Here is a 27,190-nt window from a genome sequence, read left to right as displayed (position 1 = left end):
ACATTGCACATATCATAGAGGGGGAAATTACATATAATAAGATGCACAAAATATGGATGCCAGGTTCAAAGTGGTTAAATAACTTTAACAAAGTTATTACAATGGCGTTACATGTGGGAGTAAACTATGTTAGAGTTACAGGATAACAGATTTTGTGATGACAAGTTGGACTGATAGCACATTGAGAACATACTGTACAGGCAGGATGAATACGTAATGAAAGCAAGTTATGTTTAACCCATTAAGACCTGAGGCCAATTCTACAAAATTCCTTCTAAATCCTAGCTGTTTTCTGAAAAACTATCGTTGCTGTCGGGCAGAAACCTTTCATCTCCATATTCTAACTTTTTGTGTTTTATCGTAAATTAACGCCCTACTTGATCATACAGCATCACACAAAAGTGTCAAAAGTAGCAGATCCACAAGCTCGTTTTGAGCTTGTAGATCTGCTACTTTTGATGCTTTTGAATATGAACCCTGAAAAGTAACAGTTTTGGACACGATATATAGCTAAAATCTAAAATGACACAGATGCATACCCGGTTTTAATGGGTTAAAAGGTGAACACGTTCGACATGCCCAGAATAGGGACACTTCAAGGAACACCTCAAGTGTTCAAGTGGTTAATCGGTTCTTCCAGCTCTATATCTCAAACATGCTTCCAGCTCTATCTCAAACATGCCACCTCTAGTTTTGCCCTGGTCATTATCTGTACTTTGCTGTCTGGCTGGTGTCTTCTCTGTGTGATCCGTGTCTCCATCGCAGGAGTGCCAGCCGAGAGCGGCGAGTGGCTGCAGAGGCATTGACGGACCATGGAGAACAGCTGTGGACAAGCCTGCAAAAGCTCTGTGGCGCTGTGGAGCTTACTCTCTCTCATCCTTCGTGGGCCTGTTACCATTGTGACACAATCGTACATTGTGTACATTTTCTTTTTTAATATATAATATATATTATATAATATATATAAATATATATATATTAATATATATTTAATATATTTCTGTATACAATTTATTTCCTGGAAAAAAAAAGAAGATTTTCCATAAATTCAAAACAATATATTATCAATATAGTGAAAGTAGCTCACATGTCGCATCGCAACACATTGTGAGCTTGTAGATCGGTTATTTTCCTTATATTTGAAATTGGGCTTAAGTGATTAATTCATAAAGTACTTTTTCCCTTCCTGGAAATGCAGTGGAGTCGGTAGTACAATATTTGTTTTTGAAATGTAGTGGAGTGAAAGTAATAAGTATCCAAAAATACAAACACTCAAGTAAAGTACAGATACTGTAGGCCTACAAACAAAATGTACTTAAGTACAGTATACTTGAGTATACTTCATTACTGTCCATCACTGGAAAAGGGCTGCGGCTTTGGCTGTGACTTGCTGCCGGTCTGGTGCATACTGTAGCCAGTATGATGCCATATAATGGGTTCAATAAGCTGTTTGATGACAGGTACCATTGGGTTAAAGAAACTGTTCTCGTGCATATAAAAGGCTTGCTCAGTGTAACTGTAACCTCATCGGGCTCAATGAATGTTGCTAATGAGTGGCTTACTAATGTGCTGACAGTATAAACTATCCTGAGTTGTGATCTGCAGAGTTGTGCTTGAGGCAGGGTCAACACTGGACCAACTAGAAATAGTCTGATAGATGGGACACCACCATCACCACGGCTACCAAAACATTTTCCCTGGTTGCACTGCAGGGGTGTGCCTACAAAATACAGAACTGCTTAACAGTGTTTTCTATATGGCGCTAAATTCTAAGACAGAGCCAAGGAGAGGGGACGTGCTTTTGATGACAACATAAATATTGGCATCAGTCTGCTGCAGGTGTGAATGCTATACTGTAGGTGCTGTGTGGCAAACTAGATAGTTGGATTACAAGCCAGTATGGTTTAGCACAACCCTTGCTATACTGTACGTGCTATACTTCACATTGTGTGAATTGCATGAGTTAAGTCTTTGATCCTGAAAAGCAGGACACCAGGATCACCCCTTTCCACCCCTCCTCTAACACACACACACACACACACACACACACACACACACACACACACACACACACACACACACACACACACACACACACACACACGTACAGTACGTTCTAATTCCGGTGGCTGCTGCCCTTCTCCCTTCTCTGTTCCATGCTATGGTTCACGTATGATATCACATGCACAGACATTCAGTGAACATGAGACAGACCATGTGACCACTGCAGGAACTTTGTGTGTGTGTGTTTTAAATGTCAAAGGTCATCACTACGGTCTAGATTTCATATAAACAAAAAAAACAACTGAAAAATGCATTACTATGGAAGCCAATTCTGCCCCTGAATCAAATTAAAAAGCAGAATTTGAGTTGCAGAAATGTACTGACAACTGACAAACATTTATTTTATTTGTATTATTAGTATACTTAAATCCTACCTGTAGTAGTCTGGCTGTTACAGAGACCAGGTGGCTACAGTGTAGCAGAGATACAATGTTTCATTAACTTTTACTTCGTGTTCTGTTATGTTTCATGTGCCTTGTGTGATTCTCAATCTCCGAAAGGTGAAACGACTTGCATGAGCAAATTTGAACGTGAAAGATAAACGTGATTTTGAGTCTGAATGTGATTCGGAATACCAAATAGTCCATTAACACTGGAGTCATTCTCTCACCCTGTCTTTTCACAAATTAGTGCAGGGTGCTGATGCTACCAAGGTGAGAGGTACTGGCAGCACCCAGGCTTCCTTTTCATCTCAACAAAGTGATGAGGTTGTAGCCTGCCAGTATAGTAGGTGACAGGAAATCTTCACAATGTCCCCAGTTTGATTCTGTCTGGAGGCCTGTGTTGCACGCATGTCATTCCCTCTCTGTCCTTCCAGTCTTTCCTACTATTCTATCTAAGCAAATCAGAAACCGACTAAAATAAATGATGTTAAAGTAGATAAATCACTCTAAACCAGTGGTTCTCAAACATTATTCATGTCAAGGATCACCAAATGTATATGTGTTTGGTCGCGGACCCCCATTTCAAAATATTTAGTCCTGGGAATCCCCATAAGAGTAGATTGGTGTTAAACTTTTTCAAAAATAGCTGAAGTATAACATAGGCTTAAAGTGGTTAAACTGCTTAACATTGATACATTTGTTAGGGACCCCCTGGAACACGCTCAAGGACCCTTGGGGGTCCCCGGACCTCTTCACTAAACATTTGACTATAATATTATTCATAGGGCAGCTATTACAGCTCTTACAGTACATCATACTTGGGGGGTGGGGGAGGGCGGATTTCCCACTCTCTCTGTGTATGACATAAGAGCAAAATGGCAACCGTGAATATGGTAATGTGCTGCTAGTATCCACTCATAGATGATATACGTTTCAGGCTCCGTACGTCACAGACTCTGTATGTTAGACTCTGGTCTGGGGATCAACTGGAACTAAATACTCTACCTATATCGAGGAAAGTTTAAAAGGAAAATAGAAAACGTTTCTTAAGCCTCCCCCCCCCCCCCCCGCCTGAACTTTCTTCTTTTCTTTGAAAGTATTGAGTTTCAAAGCAACTTGCCAATATCTGGCCACCAAGACAAATGATTTTTGGTGAGGAAAATTTACCAATAACTTTTACATAAAAGGATTAAATACACTCTAAATGTATTGTAGCCTACAAGGTGAACAGAAATGAGTAGTTACTGTTGTGCTGTTTCTGGTTATCATTAATACTGCATCAAAATGCATATTGTTTGGTTAAAACAAACAATTTGAGTTATAAAGTTAAAGCTCTATATTCGTATAGTAATACTCTCTATAGAGTGTCTTTTCAGTAACAGGGGCCTCCCCGTCTCTCCAGCTCTTTAATAAGCAGAAAATATATTTTCAGGTGGGTCACCAATTTCATCCAATCAGGAGAAAGAACCAATATTTATCAGCTTCAATTTTACAGTATTACAGTTCCAACTTTGTCCGCTATTGTTGTGTTTCATCAATACCAATTTCACTTGTTTATGTTGTGTCCTGTATAAGTTCTCTCTACTGATTGGATGAAATTGGTATTCCAACCCGAAAATGTCTTTTCTGATTATACAGTAGCAATAATTACTGACTAAATATTAACAAAACAAAAATCACTTACAGCACCTTTTTTCTTTTATTCTTTTTAATCAAGCTGGTGCTGCACAGTAGGCCACATGAGCAAACGTAATGCGGGAATATGTTTCAATAGAGAAAACATTATGACCAGCTGGTCAGACAATACTACAACACTAGGTACATTATGTACTTTATGTACTGTATATAAACAATTACATATACATTATGTATTTTATTATGTAGATTATGTATGTCAGCACTCAACTTGAAATAGATGCAGTATAATAGTCTACCTGGCCTAAACTACATGCATTAACTGTACATTTTCATGCATGTAACAGATACAACTGTAGGCCTGCCTGTCCCATAAACTAGCCTGTCTGGACTGACAGCCACAATGACCTTGACATTCTCAGGGGGGCGTGTCCGTGTCGCAGGGTGCCCACACGTGGGTGTGTCCAAGTCACAGACACGCCCACACGTGGGCGTGTCCGGCAGGCCTCGGACAGGATAAATTGCTGTGGCACCTTTGCTCGTCACCCCTCACTAGCTTCTTCAAAGACTGAGGACTTCCACACAACCGGTACTAGCCTACTTCTATCTCTGATGGCTTGGAGTTGCGATTTAGCCTCTATGGTGCAGAGATGTTGCCTTGTTGCGCATTTTACGCGCAGCTATTGAAGCATGGCTAAAGGAGTGGTAGAACACAACATGACCAACTATTTGTTTGGTCATTTTGGGGAAGTTTAAGTTTAATGCTTTTATATAGACTAACCTGCAGAATCCTGGACTATAGCTAACTTGCTTCAGTGTGGTATGGTACTTGTAGGTTCATGGGTTGGGGGGGGGGGTGTACCGTAATTGTCACTTCCATTGCTTGGTGTTCTGCAACACTGTTTTCTCTGTGTGGCAACAATGTGATCAAATGTTAATCAACTCATTGTTTTTCCCTTCCAGTGAGGAACTGACTTATTCTGGCAAAATGGTTAAGATTGGAATCAACGGGTGAGTTTGATTTGACTTCTGCCTTCTTCTGTCACTTAATTCTTTGTTCCAGTGGTGGAAGAAATACTAAGAATGTGTTTTTTACTTGAGTAAAGGAGCAATACCACAATATAGAAATGTTAGAAAAAAGTGCAAGCACAAAAGTATTGGCTTCAAAATATACTCCAGTAATAAATATTAAAGTAATCATTATGCTGGATGTCCTATTTCACAGTCATATTATTGGACTGTAGCAATAATGTGGGGGTGGTTTTGATTACTGTGTGTGCTGCTGGGTAGTAAACGTCATAATTTGTCAACAAATGAATTAACAATCTACAACATAACTAGTAGTAAATAAAGCTGCTAAATAATTGCAGTGGAGTAAAAAGTACAACATTTGCCTCTGAGATCTGGTGGAGTAGAAGTAAATGCAATTTAGTCACTTTCCACCACTGCATTGGTCTCATGTAAATTAAACTTTGAAGTGTGATGTCCACAGAAGGTTGTAAAGTGTTCTAGCAACCATTTGAAACGCTAAAATTACCAATTTGAATACAGCTATTTGTACAAAAGGGTGATATTATGCATGGTGGAGTAGGCATATAGGTTTAGTTTAGAACAAACTCTACATTTTCTGAGAACCTGGTTATTTCTTGCCTTTGGAGTAGTGCAGTGGAGTAGTGTACAGTTTAATGACACTGAAGTCATACATCATAGACGTGTCATAAAAGACTGATGTAACAGGCTGGCCATGCTGTTAGTATGAATTCCAAGATCCACATCCATAGTTATTTAAAAAACTATATACTGGTTATTATTGTTTAAAATCCTTTCAGAGTGTAGCATTGTATCTGCCTCGGTTGACACTGTGCCTTCTATCATAAATGCTCAGGGGCTTAACATTTGATTGAGGGAATGCCTCTTTGATGGGTGTTAACGGGGTATATATACTATATGGAGAGATGGCACCTGAATCACTCCATTGGGGCGCAGAACCAAAACCCTTAACCCAGAGGAAACTCTGTCTGTTCCAAGTCAGTCAGCCAGAGCCTTTTGAACTGGCGAGTGTTCTGCATAGCAGTAATCCCCAGCATTACTTTAAAAGTGGCAGTCACACAGTGGCAGGTTGACTAACTGCCACGGCAGATGGCCGACGGCTACAGAGAAAGTAAGGAGGGTAAACAACGATGCTAGCCCTCGACTTCCTTTCCCTGTGTCAACACTGTCGCCATAAATTAAGCATTTCTGCTTTACCAAGACTCCATGCCTTGAAATCTGTGTGAGGAAAGGCCTGCTTGCTTTGATAATTTAAAACCCAATAGGCTAGTGTCTCCTCTTCACTCCCAGCCAGAGTTCCCCCATTTGAAGTGAAACAAAAATATATATATTTGTTGCACCTTACATTTAGCAATTAGCAGGTCTGTCTATGTGTGTGTGTTTAATAATACCTCAAATTTATATAGCACTTTTCTAAGTACTCAAAGTCGCTTGTATACTGTATGACACATACAGTATACAAGGTGCACCTAAATGATATGCTGATCCATCTATATGGAAAAAGTGAGGCACACAGGTGCAACCAACTAAACATTTAGTCTGGAGCCCTGCCAGCCCGTATCTCTGCCGTATCACTCCTCTGTCACTCCCAGCCCTTCTCTCCGTTGTATCACTCCTCTCCTCACAGCTGTCACATTCCTCTATTCTCCCTTTGTCTATTTTTATCCCCCTATACATTTTAGACAACATCCAACACCCAGACCGACTGTCAGGTCTGAGAGCCAGACAAGACCAATATATCGTCCACCTCATGTGTTTTTTACCTTTCTCTCTCATAAAGAGTTGGTAGACCACTCCCTTTCATATTTTTCCCCCTCCAATATAAGTTGTCATGGTACCACAAGGTATTTTGGGGAAGAGAATTTCAGAAGGCATAATACTGTATTGGGCTATTTAATGGATAGCTGCTTTCATATCTTGTCTTGTCTTGTCTTGACTTGACTAAGACACAGCAGCATACAGCCAACATTGTAGTTATTATCCTAATGGAAGTGATTAGGGCTGTAATTAATTAGTTTCAATTATTTTCTTTCATTATTCGGTTAATATTTATGCCATGAAATAAGGTAATGAAGTAGAAAATGAGGGTAAAAGCTGTTCACAATTTATCTGAACCCAAACAGCCATTGTGAAATTGTTTAATAATGTATGTTTAACCATCAGTAAAAAACATAACTTTATGCTTTTGTTTTTGTGAAGTTGTACATGGCGCATATTAGACATTTTGACCTGACACATCACTAAACGGACTATTAAATTACTAAAACTAAATTATATTAATTGTCTGTTGATGGATTAGCCAATTATTTGTGTTAATCCTTACACCCCTAAAAGTAAAGACATTCTGCTTGTAAATGTTAAACTTGATAACAAAGCTGCTGTGTCTCTGAATTACTGATGCATTTTTTTTTTGCCCCTGTGCTTATCTGTGCACTTGACCTTTACGTATAGAATGGCTCTCTTATTTTAGTGCAGGGTGGGTGTGTCCCTCTGGACACTGCTTTAAACGGACACATGGCACCACTGGGTGCATAACCATGTAATATGACACCTGTCTATACTGAAAGCAAACACAGTTACATAACGGGCTGTGCCACACATTGTAAGTCTAAATCTTAGCAATGCCTATAATGCAAGACATGGCAACAGTGTCTCTGGGCATGGTATTAATGGCACCTAATCATTCTACAGCATCACACAAAAGCATCAAAATTAGCAGATACAAGCTTGAGCTTGTCCATCTGCTACTTTTGCCAAATTTTTATTTGAAAAAAAAAAAAGCTATGGCTCGTGGCTCTGGGCATTTATATTCACTACATCAGCTCACTGACAATTGTCCTGTGTCCATGGCCAGAACGCCTGTCAACCAGTCAAAGCTGTGAGACATTAATAACGTGGTGTGTGAGCCTCTAGAAATTCCAGGAGGTAAGAGCCAAGTGGCTCACAGTCTGTGTGATGTTCCAAAATGATGTCCACGAGCCAAAACCTATTGCTCACAGGAGTTGTCTTACACACTATAAATTAGGCTTTAATGATTCTGAGTGTCAGGCATGTGGATTTTGTTAATGGGAATTTTGATTGAGGGATTCCCATAATCTCTTCCCTTTCTTCAATGTCTGTTCACCACAACACTTCTCTTTGTGCTCAGACTTCATGCAAACCTCAATGAAGGGGCTGTGTTACAACTGTAGGTGCCTCCTTTTGCATTGACAATGGTCTTATTAGGTGTCAACAGAAGCTTTAGTTATCTCATCTGGTCCCAGTTGTCTGATAAGGCCCTTTTGATGGGGTTGTACTGACCCCTCTTGGATGTAAGGAGTACTGCACCACAGCTGCCAAAATGTCATTTTGGCAGTAATTCCTCTGTAATGCAGAGATTAAGTTGTACAGGGAATTCTCTCTAGACCCGTGTTTAAAGACATAACTTGACCAACAATATGTGCTTGTGACGCTGAACCAAGTGAACTGAACGGTGTGCTTGTTGTGTGTTTCAGATTTGGACGCATCGGTCGCCTGGTGACCCGCGCCGCCCTCAATGGAGGTGGCAAGGTCGAGATTGTGGCCATCAATGACCCATTCATTGATGTGGACTACATGGTGAGAGGACCGCTTGTCAACTAGTCAGTGGTGGAAGAATTACTCAGATGCATTACTTAGCAAAAGTAGCAAGACCACAATGTAGGAATACTCTGTAACAAGTAAAATACATGCATTTAAGATTGTACTTGAATCAAATTATAAAAGTGTATGGGTATTACTCATGCACATGTGTTTTCCAAATTTGTCAACATGTGTCAAAATCCAAAAAGATCTGATGTACAAGCTCACAAATTGCGATGCAACGCGTTGTGAGCTTGTAGATAAGCTATTTTCAAATAGACAATGTATAAAACTGAGATGTAGTGGAGATTAGTAGGACATTCATTTACGAAAGAAACGCAAAAAGTAAAAATACTGACAGCAACGACATACAGACTGACTGAAGCTGTTTCTCTGCAGGTGTACATGTTCAAGTATGATTCCACCCACGGCGTGTGGAAGCACGGTGATGTGAGGGCCGAGGATGGCAAGCTGTGCATTGGCAACATGAAGATTCAGGTCTTCCACGAGTGCGTCCTTCTCATTTTCTTTATTTTGTATTCATCCCTGTGCAATTAAGGGAACACGTTTGTTTTTCTATGCAAATTTTTTTCATGTTCAGGGACCCCCAAATTGATATGTATTTGGCCCACGGACCCCCATCTGAAAATATTTTGTGCCAAGCACCCCCATATTGATTCATGTTGTTAAAATGAAAACTTACTTATAGTAACAGTACAATTAGAAAACAGAAAAATATGTTTTAGTCCCTATAGGTACTTGTCAGGCATATTTCTTGCAGTGGAGTTATGTAATGTAATATGCTATGCAATGTTTATTATGTCTATGCTCTAATCACCTTCCATACTTTGTTATACAGGAGGAACCCCGCTGACATCCCATGGGAGCAGGCTGGAGCCTTCTACGTTGTTGAGTCTACTGGTGTGTTCACAACCATCGAGAAGTGCGCAGTAAGTGTAAAAAAACGTTAATGCAACCTGTTGATAGCAGTGGAATATATTCAGACAGCATCAAATGGTTGAAGGAAAAATTCAGACTGCATTGAAAACAACTCAAACTCTTATCCCTATACTGTCACATTTTTCATTTGTATTTTTTCATGTGCTGAAATATAAATTTGTTACATATTTTTTCTTTAATGGTAAATCTGAGCTTACATCTTGGCAGTGTGTACTGCAAGCTGCTTGGAGACAAAAGTGATCACATTTCAAGAGTTTGTTGACTACTAAAGCACTGTGACGTCTGACAATTTGAACCTTGGCTGTACCAATAGGCTCACTTCAAGGGTGGTGCCAAGAGGGTGCTGATCTCCGCCCCCAGTGCCGACGCCCCCATGTTCGTTATGGGAGTCAACCACGACAAGTACGACCCATCCATGACCGTTGTCAGGTACGAAAAAACTGTTTATTGTGGCTTTTTTTTACATTCTGTATTAGTAGATATTAGAAAGTAAACTATGCTCGGGTGGCGCAGGGGTAAAGTATCTATCCACCACCCAAGTCATTTTTTTTGGTTCAAATCCACTGCGGTGCATCCGGCTTGTATAACGATTGAATTGGGAGTAAAAATGTTAAAGAAGAAAAAAGTGAACTCAATGTTTTTTTGTTCTTCTGATCTATAGCAACGCTTCCTGCACCACCAACTGCCTGGCTCCTCTGGCCAAGATCGTCAACGACAACTTCGGCATCATTGAGGGTCTCATGGTAAGGAACCTAGGCTTTCCGCCTATAATGCCTTGAAGTTGCCAATAATAGGGAAGCCAGGGTTTAAGTGGTTAAGAGTATTAAGTATATTCCTCAGTAAATGTGTAAGGAGGGAAGGTCTTTGTTGATTAAAAAAAAATGATTTTTCCATCTTCCTACCTGTCCGTCCATCTTGTGTCATGTTTACCACCAGACCACCGTCCATGCTGTGACTGCCACCCAGAAGACTGTTGATGGTCCCTCCGGCAAGCTGTGGAGGGATGGACGTGGCGCTGCCCAGAACATTATCCCTGCCTCCACCGGAGCCGCCAAGGCTGTGGGCAAAGTGTGTCCCGAGCTCAACGGGTAAGACGCACCAACAAAATGTATCAGTCAGTCAATTATATAGACGTCCTGATTTGATCAAAATGTGAGGTAACTTAACATACGTATACAATAGATGCAATCAAGGCAACATATTTTTTTCTTCCCCCCTGATCTGTCTTTGGTTTAACTTGTCTCTGTCTCTCATTGCCTCGCAGCAAGCTGACTGGTATGGCTTTCCGTGTCCCCACTCCCAATGTCTCTGTTGTTGACCTGACTGTCCGCCTGGAGAAGCCCGTAAGTACAGTGGCTAGTTCAGTTTACTTGCAAAAATAATAAAACCCATCCACAGCCAAAAAGTCACAGTTATGCTGGTGAGATTTTATTAAGAAACGAATAGGCCTGTAATAAAGGGGAGGTTCTAAAGAAAAGTTCCAAGTTCTGTTTTTAACAGAATTTCATTCCTGATGGGTTTAATTATTTTTTCCAAGATTTCCCTCTACTCCAACTTAAAGCTTAATTTTACTTCCCCCTCCAGGCCAAGATGGAGGACATCAGGAGGCTTATCAAGGCTGCAGCTGATGGACCCATGCATGGAATTCTGGGATACACAGAGGACCAGGTATAAAAATAAAACACCTGTTCAAACATGCAGACATCTCCTCCAGCAGGCCTGAATGTGTCTCCATTTGGAATGAATTACTTGAAATTCAGTATATCCAGAAAGAAAGACCCAAGCATTGATTACTTTCAAAAAGACCAAACTTTGACCCATGTTGTCATGCTCAAGATGTAGTGTACACGTGTAGCCACTAGATGGTAACACATCTCTGGTTACTGTTGGCTTAGGACTCAGGAGATCCTATAAGTTGAATATGTTCAGTTTTAGATATGAGCGGATATTTTACATCAGTTGGCACAGAGTGGCCCCAGAAGTGTATTTGTTTTGTTTCTTAGCTTAGTTTTTTTCTTGACCACACATAATAATTCAATTTAGATGTTTAGACAGATGCCAGGTTATTTAACTGGCATCCTAGTTTCTTGAGGCACCATACTGTTCTCTCTGCATTCTATGTTGCCTATTACCTGTATGTGATTATTTACCTTGCTGATTCTAAGTCGCTCTGGATAAGAGCGTCTGCTAAAAAAAAATGTAACTGAACCACTGAAATGTTGTCATATCGGTGCCAAACCCTGACCAGTAATAACGGTAACATTGAGGCGACAACGATTTAACCATCTTTCCCTTGTCCATCTCCTCAGGTTGTGTCCACAGACTTCAACAGCGATACCCGCTCCAGCATCTTTGATGCCAACGCTTGCATTGCCCTGAACGATCACTTCGTCAAGCTGGTGTCCTGGTATGTAAACTTTTACACGCTCAGAGGGAGTCTGGCTTATAGCTGCTCTCAGCTCCTGTGGCTTTGATATATTAACCCATATTAAGCAGCATCTTGCTCAACCTCTCATGAGTCATGCGCTTAAATCGTTGGTCATTAACCACTTTCAGCCTTGCATCCCTATTTTGGGTATGTCATTATAGGTGACAATTGCTTAAAATGTCTAAATATTTAATATCTAATTATAAAAATGTTGCTATGTGGTGCGTTGTGAGCTTGTTTTCAGTATATAGAGCTTAAGTGGTTAATAATCAAAAGTAGGCCAAGGTGTTGCTTTTAGCTGGTGTATTGGAGTTTACAGTATTTTGGCAGGTCACTCTCTAGTGAGGTTTGAAAATTCACTCTAAGGTTGGAAACTTCATGTTGCAAATCATGATACACTGAAAAAATATATATATTCGGGGTGAAGGGCAAACATTGTGGAAGGTCCAAAACATTTGGGGTAGCCTATATTTTAGCCTATATATTATTTGACAGAACAATTGACAGACCCAGTGGCCGACATCTTATTTATAGAACTACTACCGCAATAATACTGTAGATTCTATGAGATGAGAGTTTTCCTGCAACACCAGCTGACAGTGAGACCTTTCTGTTCTCCTGAACGCCTTCCTTACACTACCTTAGTCTGCTTGCCTCATTTACGATGTGAGAGTACGGACTAGCCAACACCAACTCCCGAATGGCTGCCCTCCACACTCTCCTATCTAGCATCAGGGTCTTGAGCTCTGAAGTGTTGTTAGCTCCGCTGTCGCACCGCAGTTTGTCTACGGTGGTGGGCCTCTTTCCCTTCCTAGCTGTGCCTTGGGTTGGCTCCCACAGTGTCAGTTTGCTTGCTACCAGTTCCGGGTGCCTGACGCACCGGTCCGTGACGCAGTGCCCAGTCAGCCTAATCCTTCTCTCTCTGACATTGTCTGTGACCCGTAGAGGAGGTCCACGTTTCTGATGTGGTCCTCCCATGTGACACCTAGTGCCATTCGCAGCATTCATGCGTAGACGCCATCCAGGGCCTTTTCCTGCTCTACTGAAGAATGTCCTTCCTTGTTCTTCTGTTGTGCCCAAGTCTATTGGTGCAAGTCTAATCCTCTAACCAAAACCTAACCTTAAACCTAACCTCACAAGCATTACCTGCTTCCCTGTAAATAGCTACATAAACTGTAACTATTCAGGGAATCAGGCTTCCTAACTTAACCTCACAAAAACTATGCCTGAACCTAACCTTAACCTCACAAAAGAACTACGCCTAAACCTAATCTTAATCCTAACCATAACCTGACAGACACCTGTCGGGGTAAACCTAACCTTAATAACATCATAAAAAAGAAAGCCTTTCTTTCAGAAAGCCTTTCTGTCAGAAAGCGTTTAACAAACACACACAAAAAAGGCATACCTGCAGATATCTGAACCCATAATGTTGGGATTGTGGACCTAGCATCCTTATCCACTAGACCACCAAGTTTGCTGTTTTTGCTGCTATTTGAACCTCCTTACCGTCTGATATGTCTGAAAGGACCTCTTTCTGTCAGAAAAGCTGGAGGGAAGACTTCTTCCTTCTACACACAAGGCCCGCCCCAAACTTCTCCCTCTCTCTCCCTCTCTCACTAACTCTAGGTACGACAATGAGTACGGCTACAGCCACCGTGTGTGCGACCTCATCCTGCACATGTACAGCAAGGAGCATTAGTAAGGACCAATTATATGAAAATAAGGTTGAAAATGGGTGATGTGCTCCTGATGTGCTGCTCAATTTTATGTCTGGGAGGGCTAAGCTTGCAATCTGGATCACAAGAAAGAATATAAGATAAAAGGGTCTGGGTCCAGTGCAGGCTTTTAACAGGGCTGGCAGCTGCCTGACTTGAGTTGAGCATGACTACTGCACGTTAACTAACAATTTAAGAGTTTTTATTTTTTCCATCTGGGCTGCTGGGGGGGTGCTTGCCACAGGAAGAGGGGGAGTTGATGCTTTGCTTCTAATGGAAAGTTATACTTATATTTTATATTTTTGTTTTGTGTACCGTAGTTGTATGGTCTTGGTTGGTTTTGTGATCATCTGAGTTGATTAACTGTCCTATGGGTTGATTGTTCCAATAATACGGGCTGAATTGGAAAGATTTGGTTTTAATTAAGTGCTTCTAAAAATCTAAAATTATCTCTCTCTCCACGCTCTCTCCCTGTGTCTCTCTCTCTCTAACTATAGGTACGACAACGAGTACGCCTACAGCCACCGTGTGATCGACCTGCTCCTGCACATGCAGAACAAGGAAGTCAGATAGATGTTCCTGGACCCTCTTTAACTGGACTTGTCATCTTTCTGTTCATCCTCATGGGAGTAAACCCCCCTTTCCTTTTCCCTCTATAGGAGAACGCTTAGTTTACATTTCCTTTTTGTACAATAAACTAACCTCTGTTCCATCTGTGGACTAATCATGGGTATATTACTATGGGTATATTACCTATCTACACAATTATTACAGTTTTTCCATCACTGAACTGTATTGCCTAATGGATGGTCTTGAACAACAATAAAAGTCCTCCATTTGTACCATATCTGCTTTTCTCTGTTCTGTGTAATGAAAGAAATGGTGTGGCTGAAAGTGGGGCATGATGGATATACCACCGTGTAAGAAATTAACATATTCAGTGGTGAGGGTTTGCATTTAATGCATTAAGGCAGTGGTTCTCAAACATTTAAATTTCAAGGACCCCCATAACTCTGAGAGTTGCCGACTTGTACACCTTCATTGAACCCTGAGGGTCCCTGGATGGACCCCACCTTTAAGAACCACTGCATTAAGGCGACTCTTATTCTCCAGAGCAGGGGTCTTCGACAGGGGGTCCGTAGAGGGGGGGGGGGACATTAGCCAAAACTAGCAGATCTACATGCTACAAGCACAATGCCTCGCGCTGCAAGGCGTTGTCAGCTTGTAGATCGGCTATTTTCGGCAAAGAGGTTTGGTGTAGAGGGGAAAGAAGAGCTGAGCAAGTACAAAGCCAAAGGTCAAGTTTACTAAGTATTGAGGGTTTAAGTGGTTAAACATTAACAAGATAATGTGTAAACAAACAAAATATATTAGTTTACACAACACGATGATAATGCTGCATGTCAAACAAGTCGATGAAGCTATCTATGAAATCTATGAAAAAGTTTTATCTTTAACACAATTTTAAACATTATGTAGTGGGGGTCCCTGCTTCATCTCTCTCAGCTAAGGGGTCCTTGGCTTGAAAAACGGTTTTAAACGGGTTTAAATAGTGATTAAAGCCACTTGGCCTGTAATATAGGGGATCAAACCTTTGAGGCCCAGACACAGGCACAGATAATTGTTTGGAATAACTGAAGATCATAGCCTACTATATCACCCCAATGATAAAAAATACATATTTCTTCTTTTACAACGGGAAAAGCCTTATGAGTCACATAAGTGACTCACTATGCAAAGTGAGTCAAGTTTGTGATATGTCATTGAAAGTTATTGATCAGCTTGAATGCAGTAATGGGTTATATTTATAGATATCCTGTTCCTGGGACTTTGTCTTAACAATCTTGCACACTATGAAATAGAAAAAGATTGCTGTACATGAAAATGCATATTTTCAAAAAAACTGGAGCCAAGTTTATGAACTTGTGTATTGCATCTCTCAGCACTCCCTCCCTCCCACCACAAAGACTTTCCACTGCGCCTCTATTCCAGCCTTTACGGTAGCCAAAAGCCGCAGTCATTCACTTGTTTATTAGTGCTGCGCTGTGCAGGCTGCAGTGTTGCCATGTCCGCTTATTATAAGCCACTTTTGGCTGGGTTTGGGCTCGTTTCCTAATGTTGTTTTAAACCAGTGGTTCTCAAACATTTTCATGTCATGGACCCCCCAAATTAATATATATTTGTCTGTGGACTGAAAATATTTTTTTGTGAGATAGATTTGTGTTGTTAAAATATTCCACATTTTGTCCATTTTTTTCCAAGATTCTTTTGAAAATAGCAGATCTACAAGCTCACAACGCGTCGCACCGCGACGCGTTGTGAGCATATATCTGCTATTTTCAAATATCCAATATATATAGGTTTAAATAGCCCTGAAACATGACTGTCATATCATGAGCGTCATGTGAGGTTTAAAGTGCTCATAATGGCCTAGTGCCCTAGTAATGCCTCTCTTGGGCTTGCTTTCATAGACCTGGTTGCTTGTTTCTCTCACAGCATCTGGCAACACTGGCAGGTTGCCCCTCTCCTCCTCTAGGACGCAGTTCAGTAGCTGGTGTACAGCTGCTGTTAGGTTCGTTATTGTAACATCGTCGCGGCCTGTCTATATTCTGATAGCACTATTTACTAAAGCCCACCGCCCGATCACACCGCAGGTGCGCAGCAGGTTTTTAATCGCAGGAGGAGGAGGTACACGCAGGCTTGTGTTGCCTTTATTTTCTTTTCTTTTCTTTTTATTTTTAACCTGATAGACTGCATTAGGAGGAATTAAAGAAGTGTTCATGCCGGATTTCGAGCATTTCAGATTTTCTTACTCGAGCATGAATCCGTTCCTGGGGGAGAGCGCATATCTGGCCCAGCACCAGAGCGCCTATCTGGCCCAGAACCAGAGCGCATACCTGGCCCAGCACCAGATAACGGGCCCGGCGGAGGACTCTGGCCCGGACTCGTTGTCGTACGGCGGCTCATCGGACCCGGGTTCCTCCTTCATCGGGGACAACGACGGGTTCTCCGGCCTGGACCTGGTGGGCTCCCTGCCCTCCTACCTGCACCTGAACAACCCGTTCCTGCACCACCGGGCCCCGCCGCCGCCGCCTCCGCCGGCCGCCATGGCCCTGCGCAACGACCTGGGCTCCAACATCAGCGTCCTGAAGACGCTCAACCTGCGGTTCCGCTGCTTTCTGGCCAAGGTAAAGCAAGATATACTACTACATCACAAAGACACCCATGTACCTGTCAAACTACTTAAACAACGTCAAAGACCTCCACAAACACAACACCATGCAGAGGGAGCGCCACAAATCACGTTCAACCCAGATTTGGCTCAAACAAGGGGTTAAATTCCTTCTACTGCTATGCCACCAAAATGTGGAATGCCAGCCTTACCAACAGTCATAAAAAAGTGTGAATTCTTACTCTCCTTCAAAACTGCTCTAAAAGAGCACTTTTTACAGGTGGCTGCAATTCGGAACTGGCCCGTATAAAAACTCCAAGCCTATTACCAGAAATCCCCCCCCCCCACTGTTTACTGTACATATTTTTGGTTTAGATTACTGCTCGTTTATATGGTGTTTTTTTTGAATAGTATTGTATATGTGTCTGTCATTAAATGTTTGGATGAAGTGAATATACAGGACCCCAATGGAAATAGTGCTTTCTTGGGTTTAAAGGGATAGTTCACCCCCAAAATGCCTTTTTTTCTATCAATTTGTCACCCCATGGAGACTTGAATTCATGGATATTTTAATAATTTGCCAATAATTTGATGACCGGCAGCGGTTCTGGAAGGAGACTCTTTGTGTCTCCTATACCGGAACCGCTGCCTATCGGTCCGCTGGTCATCAAATTATTAGCTTAGTCAGGGACGGATTAACTCCCGCACAGGCCCCTGGGCCGCCAATTTTGTAGGTCCCCCCCCTAAATTTTTTTTTTGGAATTTTTGGATTTTTTGAGGGGGCTAGTGAAAGTTACAGCCAGGTATGGCGGCCCAATGGCTAATACAGCCAGGGCTTAGGAATGCGACCAAAACAAAGTCTCCTTGGGGTGACTAATCGATAGAAGATTTTTTTTGGGGGGGTGAACTATCCCTTTAATCCCTTTTAGCATCCTTTTGTATAGACATTTCTGTGCTTTTTTGGGGCAAACTGTTAATAATGTATTCATTCAAATCAATCAAAAGGTGCACGAACTGGAGCGGCGGAACAAGGCGCTGGAGAAGCAGCTCCAGCAGGCGCTGCATGATCAGAACGAGGAGAGCGGGGAGGTTCACCTGAAAAAGGGCTTGACCCGAGACATCGGCGTCCAGACCGGCTTCGTGGGGACCATCCCGGTGAGGCCCGGCTCCATCGCGCTCCAGAACGCCAACAACAACCCCTACCTGTCCGGGGGAGGCCACCTCCTCCTCTCCCCGACCCTCACCCCCTCACTGGGGTTCGATCCCAACCGGACGTCGTCGTTGCTCGCCAACAATTTGAACCCCACCGCGATCGGCACGGATTCGAACTCCAACCCGTGCAGCTACTCCGTCAGCCCCGCGCTCACCCCGACCGACCCGAGCAGAACGTTCAGCACCAACAACATCAACGAGAAGTATGTCAGCACCGGCACCGGCATGTCCACCGCCAACAACCCGCCTCCCCGGTTCCTGCCCGGGGCCATCTGGTCCTACAACCACACCCGGAGGGGAGTCGCGGGGAGGGACTCGCGCGTGACGGCCCCCGCGGTGTCCATGAATCACCCGGACGGCGTCGGGGTGCAGATCGACACCATCACCCCGGAGATAAGGGCCCTGTACAACGTCCTGGCCAAAGTGAAGAGGGAGAGAGACGAGTACAAGAGGAGGTAAGATTATGTAACTCTTCAGATTGGAGTTAGTTGGCATTTAGGTGTTTATAAGGGTCTATGAGAGACACGACCTCCACTGTAGACACAAGGGATATTTAGTCTATTTGTTTTCCTTCTTACGACCAAAAATGAGTAGCCTAGGAGGCTATCTAAAATGATGGTTCTCAAAGTCTGTGGACCCCCAGGGGTGCTTGAGGGGGATTGCAGGGGGTCCCCAGCTAAATTAATTATTGCCATTTTTAACAACACAAATCTTGTATGGGGTCCTTGGCACAAAATATTTTCAGATGGGAGTCCACGGCCAAATACACATTAAAGGGACACTTCACCCCAAAAAAACTTTGTTTCAATGGATTAGTCACCCCATGGAGACTTGAATTCATGGATATTTTTTAGTTTTTGTCTCATTTCTAAGACAATAATTTGATGACCAGCGGACCGGTAGGCAGCGGTTCCGGTAGGAGACACAACGAGTCATTGTGTCTCCTACCGGAACCGCTGCCGGTCATCAAATTATTGTTTTAGGAATGAGACAAAAAACTAAAAAAATATCCATGAATTCAAGTCTCCATGGGGTGACTAATCCATTGAAACAAAGTTTTTTTTGGGTGAAGTGTCCCTTTAATTTAGGGTTCCTTGACATGAAACAGTTTGGGAACTACTACTAATCTAAACTAAGCCAGCTTTGTTCACATCTCTGTAATCTAATTTGTCTCTATCTAACAAAGAAGAACTTTAAAAGAGGAATATTGTGATATATAATAGGTTTATATTGCTTACCATGTGTGTAGCAATATCTTGCTGCATTGCCTCACAATGATATAGTTTGCTGCATCAGGCCTGCCGCAAGAAAACATATGATTTAGGCTATATTTAATCAATAAGGTTTCCTCTGACCATCTGATGAATTATTACATTCTCGATATGCTGTATGTATACTGTACATAAGCAGTGGTACACAAGTGGCCATGGTATATCGTGATTAGGCTACATCACAGCTCTACTGTAGAGCTTATTGGCACAATGCAAAATGGAGTGCTTTAAACCAGTGGTTCTCAAACTCTTTCATGTGAAGGACCCCCAAAATGATACATATTTGGCTGCGGACTCCCATCTCATATTGTGTGACAGTGACCCCCAGAAGCAAAGATTTGAGTTAAACATTTAAAAATATATAAATATATATTCAAAGATTTGCACACATTTTCACGACTGTTCAAAAATAGCAGATCTACAAGCTCGGTGGCACGCTATGAGCTTGTATGTCTGCTATTTTTGAATAGCCAAAGTATAACATATGGTTAAAGTGGTTAAAATGTGATGAACATATGAGGTTTCCACCTGTTGATATATAGGCTATACACGTATATCGGCTCACTAAAGCTTAGCATAGCAGTTTGTTATCATGATTATACAACAGTGAACTTCAATGCATATCAACGGGGAGTTCCAATTAGATGTGATACTTTACAATACATTCTACCTCTTATTCCATGTGTACTGCACTTGTTGACAATGCAATTCTGTAGTTTTCCCATCATCGGACAATGAGCATGATTGTGTCACTGCTGCTCGAGAATATCTTCTGCTATTTTTGGTACATGACTTAATGCAGATGTAAGTCAAACAATGACACACGGTTTGTTGAGGTGGTGTCAGAGAGACAGGCCAGCGGTGTATTAGACAGGACAGTTTGACTCATGGCGGTGGTGTATATAATATATCCATCTACAGTGTACAGACTCATATTACAGGTGTGTTGTGAAAAGTGAGCAGCAGACCACAGCAGGGCAGGCCCCACACTCAACCTCACATTTACTGTTAATAATATACAGGATATGTCTGGATTCCCTTGTTTTCTATCTGCTGAAGCTGGGATTTCAGTCAGGGAATAGGGATATAATGAGCAACTAGGTTCACTGTATAATAGTCTCTCTATTATGTTCTTTCTTAAAGGACGACTTCACCCATTTTCAACCTATCTTTGCCTCCTCACTAATGCTCATTATAATATGGTACCATTTTTGTCTCAGAGGAGGGCTGTGGAGACTTCAGATACCCGCCTACCAGTGACATCATCGATAAGGGAATCCAAGCTTATAGAAACTGCCGGCTTTCTATTCCTGAAAAGTTGGCATGCTATAATGAGAGCCATTGTTCTCACGTTAATACAAATGGTACCATACTTAGCATTAGAGCATTAGAAGATAGGTTGAACATACAGTTCATACATACAGGTGAAGTCATCCTTTAAACACCTATTTTATGTCATCATACAATGGTGTCACATGGCGAAAATAGCTACGCGCTCATAACGTGTCCCAAATGGTCTTGTAGATGGACTATTTTAGCTATTTTTGAAGAGTTTAGCCTATAATGACATGCCACAAAGAGATGCCAGATTTAAAGTGTCTGACTCTCTCTAACACAAACACTTACATCACCCTGATCATGTTACCTAGTAGCTCATTTCCAATGAAAACATGGCTAGTCTATGTAGCAGTCCCTGTGGGAGCATAGTGAGTAGCATGATAGCATCTTGTGGGTATACCCTACGTTGCCTGCTTCCAACTAAACCTTTCTACTATCAGGGGAGTGTATTGCCCACTCTCCTATTGTATTAAATAATAATTAAGTTAACTGTTAAATGACCACTTCACCTGTTTTCAACCCATCTACAATTATTTGGTCCTCACTAATGCTCATTTCTGTCTATTCAGTCTCAGAGGAGGACTGTGGACATTTCAGAAACCTGCCTACCAGAGGTAGGTTAGGCAGGTTTGATCATTTCAAGCTAGATTTACAAAAATATTTGTTAATTATTATTGTCGCAAGAACAATGGCTTCCATTTCAGCATGCTAACCTTCCAGGAAGAGAGAGGCTGTAGTTTCTAATAGCTTGGAATCCCCAATGATGTCATTGGTAGGCGGGTTTATCTGAGACACAGAGTGAGTGGACAGATATTGTGCCATGTTATATTGAGCATTAGGGGTTGTACGAAGATACGGTTTAAAATGGCTGAGGTGCTCCTTTAATGTTTCTTTCTGGTCAGATGGCAGTTGGTGTTGGTGTACAGGTCTACAGGACATTATTTATGTACTGAAAATAACATGAGAACCGGTTGCTTAGTAAAACTATTGTCAGCAACATTCCACCATTAATGTTAAAATGTCAAATTCAACAGTCTTGTCTAAGAGATTAACAGAAATGGGGGCGGGTATGTGAATCACAAGCCAGCTTCTTCTTGGACGAGGGCTAGAAAGATAGCAAGGATAAGACCATAACATCACAAACCACCGGAAGTGTGTGTAACCTGTAGTTTTATGGGGCTCTGATGAGGTGGCTTTGAGGTTCAACACCCCCATGTCTAGAGATGACATCACTAGTTGTGACATCACTGACAAAACAAATCCTTGATATCCTATTCTAACCGCACTGTTTCCCAGGCTTTGTCCGCTGCCTAAAAACAAGAATTAAACGGAATGAAATCATGTGATTCTATCTAGCTTCATAATGGCATGAATTGAATGACAGCGTGGAGCGAGTGGAGGCCTTACTGCCCACTGCTTGTTTCACTGAGGACAGCACTGACTGTGCAAAGAGCCAAGCAACTGGCTGGTGATCAAGCATTCCCCCAATGATTAAAGGTGATGAGGCAAAGTACTGCCTCTAGTCTGCACCAATTTACCTATAGTTGCAGTCGCTATCCATGGTGCTGAAGTTGATGTACACAATGATGCAGTCGCTGTCCACGGTGCTGAAGTTCTTCCTTAGGCTGGCTTCTCTACACCAGTGGTTCTCAAAATGGGGTCTGGGGACCCCCAGGGGTCCTTGGCGGGGTTCCAGGGGGTCCCAAGCTAAATTTGTGATTTGTGACATGCTGCGAGCTTGTACTTCTGGTATCTTTTAAAATGTTTGGAAGAATTTGAATTTTTGTCTCCGCCAGGCCGAAAGGCATGGCGAGAGTATGTTTTGCCCCCTGTCCGTCCGTCCGTGTGTGTGTGTGTGTGTGTCTGTCCGGATGTGTGTCCGTCTGTGAACAGCTAATCTCCCGCACCGTTGGCTTGATCGCAGTGAAACTGTGCACACACACTCCCTGGATGCCAATTCAGAACCTCTGCCCCAAAATGTTCACATGGGCCTGTTATAGCGCCACCAGGAGGCCGCTTTTTGCAAAACACATTTTTTGACAGTACTCCTACAGATTTTGTCCAAACATCATGCAAATTGGTACACAGTATCTCTATAGTCATTAAACGAAACAACTCTTTCCGATTTTTTATACTCCATCCTGATTGGCTAAAAATGGCTTCCAAAGTTTAAAGGAATGCTCCGTTTTGAACAAAATGCCTCAAATCGTGAACACAGCATGCAATTTCCGTGAAACTTTGCACGCACATTCCCACTATGCAGAGGGAGAAATGCCACTTGACATTTTTCAAATCGCCCTCATGGTGGCGCTATAACAGGCCGATTCATGTTTTTACCTATAACTGCACCGATCTGTGTAAAACTCTGTATGCGCATTCCCTAGAGGTCAAGGAAAAACCAAAGTGAGTTAAACCATTTGTAAAACAAATTTCTTTATATTACTACTTCCGATTTCATCCAAAATTCACGCAAATCGGTATACATGATCTCTATAGTCATGTGATCAAGTTGAATCTGTTTGATTTTTCATATTCCATCCTGAAAGGCTAAGATTCACATCTAAAGTTTGCAGTAGTGGCTCGTTTTGAACAATATGCCGCAAATCATGAACGCAGTGCCCGATTGCGGTCAAACTTTGCACGTTGCGGAAGTTGCGGAACAAATGCCACCCTTTTAAGATTGGCTTGTTATAGCGCCGCCAGCAGGTCTAATTTATCAAAACATTTTTTTTGAACAAAATGCATCAAATCATGAATGCACTGTCAGATTGCCGTGCAAGGCCTAAGAAGAAATGGCACCCTTTTCACATTGGCCTATTATAGCGCCACCAGGAGGCCACAATAACCTACCTGACCTGGCGGAGACCTGTGCTCCGAGGAGCACTTTTTCTAGTTCTTAATGTTTTTAACGTAAATCTTCTCTTCTGGGGGTCCCTGTTACAAATTATTTTCAGATGGGGGGGGTCCGCAGCCAATACCTTGACACGAAAAAGTTTGAGAAGCACTGCTCTACACAGACTCACAGCAACACTTTACACGTGCTGGTGGAGTATGAGAAAGGATGCCAAATAGATTCATCACTTTAGGGCTTTGGGAAAACAAGTATTTGCATATCGTTGCTGTTGGGCAATATCCATATTTCATCTTTTTATGTTTTTTCATAAATTCATGTTCACTTTTCCGTATGACAGTGTCTCGCAAAAAGTAGCGATAATAGACGATCTAGCTCACAATGCATAGCCATGTGACGCATTTTGAGCTTGTAGATCGGCTATTTTAGCAATCGTTTAACAATCTTTTTAAATAAAAAATAGAGGTCTGTGGGTTTTATAAATATTTTACCAATGAAAGATATTAACAAGAGCTTGTGACTAAATAGTACATTGGATCCATTGAAACATATTTTTTTCCAATTTCCTGAAAATGTTCGGTTTGGGAAATACAGGGTTTCCGTCCAACAGCGATGATATGAAATGCCTCACGGTTGCTGTTGATTTTAGTTTGTCATAGTTGTGTCAGATTGAGAGCGTGACATTCAGCAACAAATATATTTCTTCATCTTTTGAACCATTTTATCCAGGGAGTGATTTTTGCTGAGCATGCATGGTTTTCAGCACCGTCTTTATTCATGCATTTATGCACTGTCACACCTGTGGGCTGTCACCTTACAACCACTGCCTGAGGCCAAGCCATCTAGAACAGGATTTGTCTCCACGGCCTTGGCAGGGCCTTGGCAAATGCAGTATGAACAGTCTGCACAACCAGGATCTACATCAGTGGTTCTCAACCAGTGGTCCGGGGACCACCAGTGGTCCTTGAGGAGTTTCCAGGTGGTCCCCAGCTAAATGATGGAGAGTTGGTAACCAAATGGACCCTTATAGATCTTTATTGAGAGTAAAATGAAACCTTAATTTTACTTTCTTAAGAGTTAAATTATTGTTAAACATCTGCATTACTTAACTTACAAGAAGTCTACACAAGTGTAGAAGAATTGTTATTTTGACAAAATCTTATCCAATGATAACAAAATATTCAAAGTTTTGGGTCTGAGAGGCTAAATCTCATCAAAGGGCTCAAATGCCGAATAAATAATGGGCCTTGTTATGAAAAAGGTTGAAAACCACTGATCTTTATCAATATTGTAGCTATATTGTGGGGATGACTATTGATGAATATTTTTATTAGATTTTTGATTAATATCATCAGTAATACCTATATAATAGCCAGGTGGGTAAAGGCAAATAACATCTCTTTAAATGTCAAATGGACTGCACTTATATAGCGCCTAACACACATTCACACAGCAATGGCGGTGGAAACCATGCAAGGCACCAACCTGCTCCTCTGCAGCAGTTAGGGGTTCAGTGTCTTGCTTAAGGACACGCGGCCAGGTGGAGCCGGGAATTGAACCGGGGACCATCCGAATCCAAGGCGTATCGCTCTACCTCTTAGCTAATGCCTAATGCTTTACTGGAATGCAGCTTTTAAAACAAGCAAAAGACAACACAATATTATCCAAAAATCGATATTATGATATCCAATGTCATGTCACGATCTCAATATAATATCCATACGCACAGAAAAATGGAAGGTGCCAACTGGAACTGAAACTGGTTCTTCAGAGTGATAGAAGAACCAATTTTGCGTCCAGAAAGATCCTTTCAGAGATCCTTTCAAGGTTCTTTTAAAGAACTATTTTAGTAGTTCTATAAAGAACCCATGACCACTTAAAAACCCTTCATCGACCGGTGTCTCCCAGGGGTTTACAGTATGCTTGGCCCGCTGCTTTTGTCTTTGTACATCACATCTCTGTTGAAAATAGCCGATCTACAAGCTCACGACGTGCCGCGATGCGTTGTGAGCCTGTAGATCGACTGTAGATCGGCTGCGAATGTTCACCCATTAAGACGTGTCCAAAATTGGGATGCTAGTGGTTAAAGGTGCCTCAAAGAACCTTGTTTTCATTGTTTGAGGAACCAGGGCCTTGACAAAAAAAAGGGTTGTCTAGAAGAACCATATGTGAACCTCTAAGTCAGGGGTCTTTAACGTTTTCAGGCCAAGGACCCCCTAAATGAGAAAGAGATGAAGCAGGGACCCTCCCACTACATTGCGTTGCATATTAAACTTTTTCATAGATAGCTCTGTGTATTTTAACGTTAACCACTTAAACCCTCAATATTTGGAAAACTTGGTCTTGGTCTGCTCTTTTTTTCCCCTACCCCAAACCTCTTTGCTGAAAATAGCTGATCTACAAGCTCACAACGCCTCCCAGCGCGAGGCGTTGTAAGCTTGTAGATCAGCTATTTTCGGCCAATGTTCCCCCCCAGAATAGGGATGCTAGGGTTCGAGTGGTTAATGAAAAAAAAAGTTCCTATCACACAAATAATTGGCGGCCCCCCTGTAGTAACTCTTGAGGACCCCCTAGGGGTCCCCGGCCCCCTGTTGAAGACCGCTGTTCTAAGTTAACGTCGCTCTTGTGAAGCACTGCTTCACTAGTCTTTTCTCTTGGCCAAAGGAGATCGTAGACCATCATCACCACACTTGTCGACATGCCCACAAGCAGCCACTATGTCTATATAGAGTATGCACATGCATCACTTTTCCACCGGGACACATCCCCCTCACAAAACATGTAGCAGCATGGAACATTGGAAGCGCTCGTTGAAAATCGGTCAACGGTCCTGCGTAGCACCTGTTTCTAAATGTCACATAATGCAGGAGGCAGCAGGACATTGCGTTATTGAAAACGAGCGCTTCCAAACTCTGATTCTTAGAAAAATAATCACCTGCACAGAATTCATTGACAGAAAGTAGCTCATACTGTAACATGTCTACTACGGGGGATTGTTATGAGACAATAACTTAAGATATAAAGAGGATAATTCAAGCTTTCCATACAGCTGCCATGTTGGTGAGTTAAACTCTGTTTAATACAATCGGATAGGACTTGTCTGTTTGGATGTATGGACTGTCAAGGCCAGAAAGCAGTTTTTTGCCACTCAGTAGGCGTTCCCACATAACTTCTGGGTACGATGATGTCACACGCTTAGCCTCTTTACAGTGACGATGGCATCCAGATTTCTTTAGCTGCATAGTGCTGCATCTCCACTGGACACTGACCGCACTAGGATTAGTGCAGCTTCCATCACAAGTAACTTGCTGTCGATGGCTAAAGATCGGACAGGGAGGTCACACCGTTATTAGACCTCTTAATCCAGAGCGATGTACGTTAACCCGTAAACTACTTTCATAAAAAGAGAGAAAATGGCAGATCTGCAAACTCGCAACGTATTGCACCATAACGTGTTGTGAGCTATTTGTTGTCTGCTATTTTTGCTGTTAGTCATACGACAGGGGTT

The 27,190-nt window shown here is 42.1% G+C and overlaps 2 protein-coding genes across 3 annotated transcripts in view; both read left to right on the top strand.

The window, feature by feature from the left end:
* Nucleotides 1-4,644: 4,644 nt before the first annotated feature.
* LOC308094593 (glyceraldehyde-3-phosphate dehydrogenase-like) lies at nucleotides 4,645-14,632 on the top strand. 2 transcript variants are annotated; one of them, XM_080441346.1, is made up of 13 exons: nucleotides 4,645-4,671; nucleotides 5,046-5,093; nucleotides 8,627-8,729; nucleotides 9,132-9,241; nucleotides 9,592-9,682; nucleotides 10,006-10,121; nucleotides 10,354-10,435; nucleotides 10,629-10,780; nucleotides 10,957-11,035; nucleotides 11,277-11,360; nucleotides 12,002-12,099; nucleotides 13,750-13,821; nucleotides 14,336-14,632. In XM_080441346.1, coding segments are annotated over exons 2-13 (1,011 nt in total). In that variant the 5' UTR covers nucleotides 4,645-4,671; nucleotides 5,046-5,070; the 3' UTR covers nucleotides 14,337-14,632. The 2 variants fall into 2 exon arrangements, with proteins under 2 accessions (XP_080297472.1, XP_080297471.1); XM_080441345.1 differs by lacking the exon at nucleotides 13,750-13,821.
* Nucleotides 14,633-16,618: 1,986 nt separating this feature from the next.
* iffo1a (intermediate filament family orphan 1a) overlaps nucleotides 16,619-27,190 on the top strand; it is a gene marked incomplete at both ends in the record, with an annotated part of 29,733 nt that continues 19,161 nt past the window's right edge. The window contains 2 exons of the mRNA XM_080442528.1: nucleotides 16,619-17,026; nucleotides 18,016-18,677. Coding sequence (XP_080298654.1) covers nucleotides 16,619-17,026; nucleotides 18,016-18,677 — 1,070 coding nt within the window. The remainder of the gene's footprint in view (nucleotides 17,027-18,015; nucleotides 18,678-27,190) is intronic.

The sequence above is a fragment of the Gymnoscopelus braueri genome (genome assembly GCF_963280865.1).
Source record: "Gymnoscopelus braueri genome assembly, chromosome: 11".
NCBI classification, from domain to species: domain Eukaryota; kingdom Metazoa; phylum Chordata; class Actinopteri; order Myctophiformes; family Myctophidae; genus Gymnoscopelus; species Gymnoscopelus braueri.
This window is presented reverse-complemented; position numbering and strand designations above follow the sequence as displayed.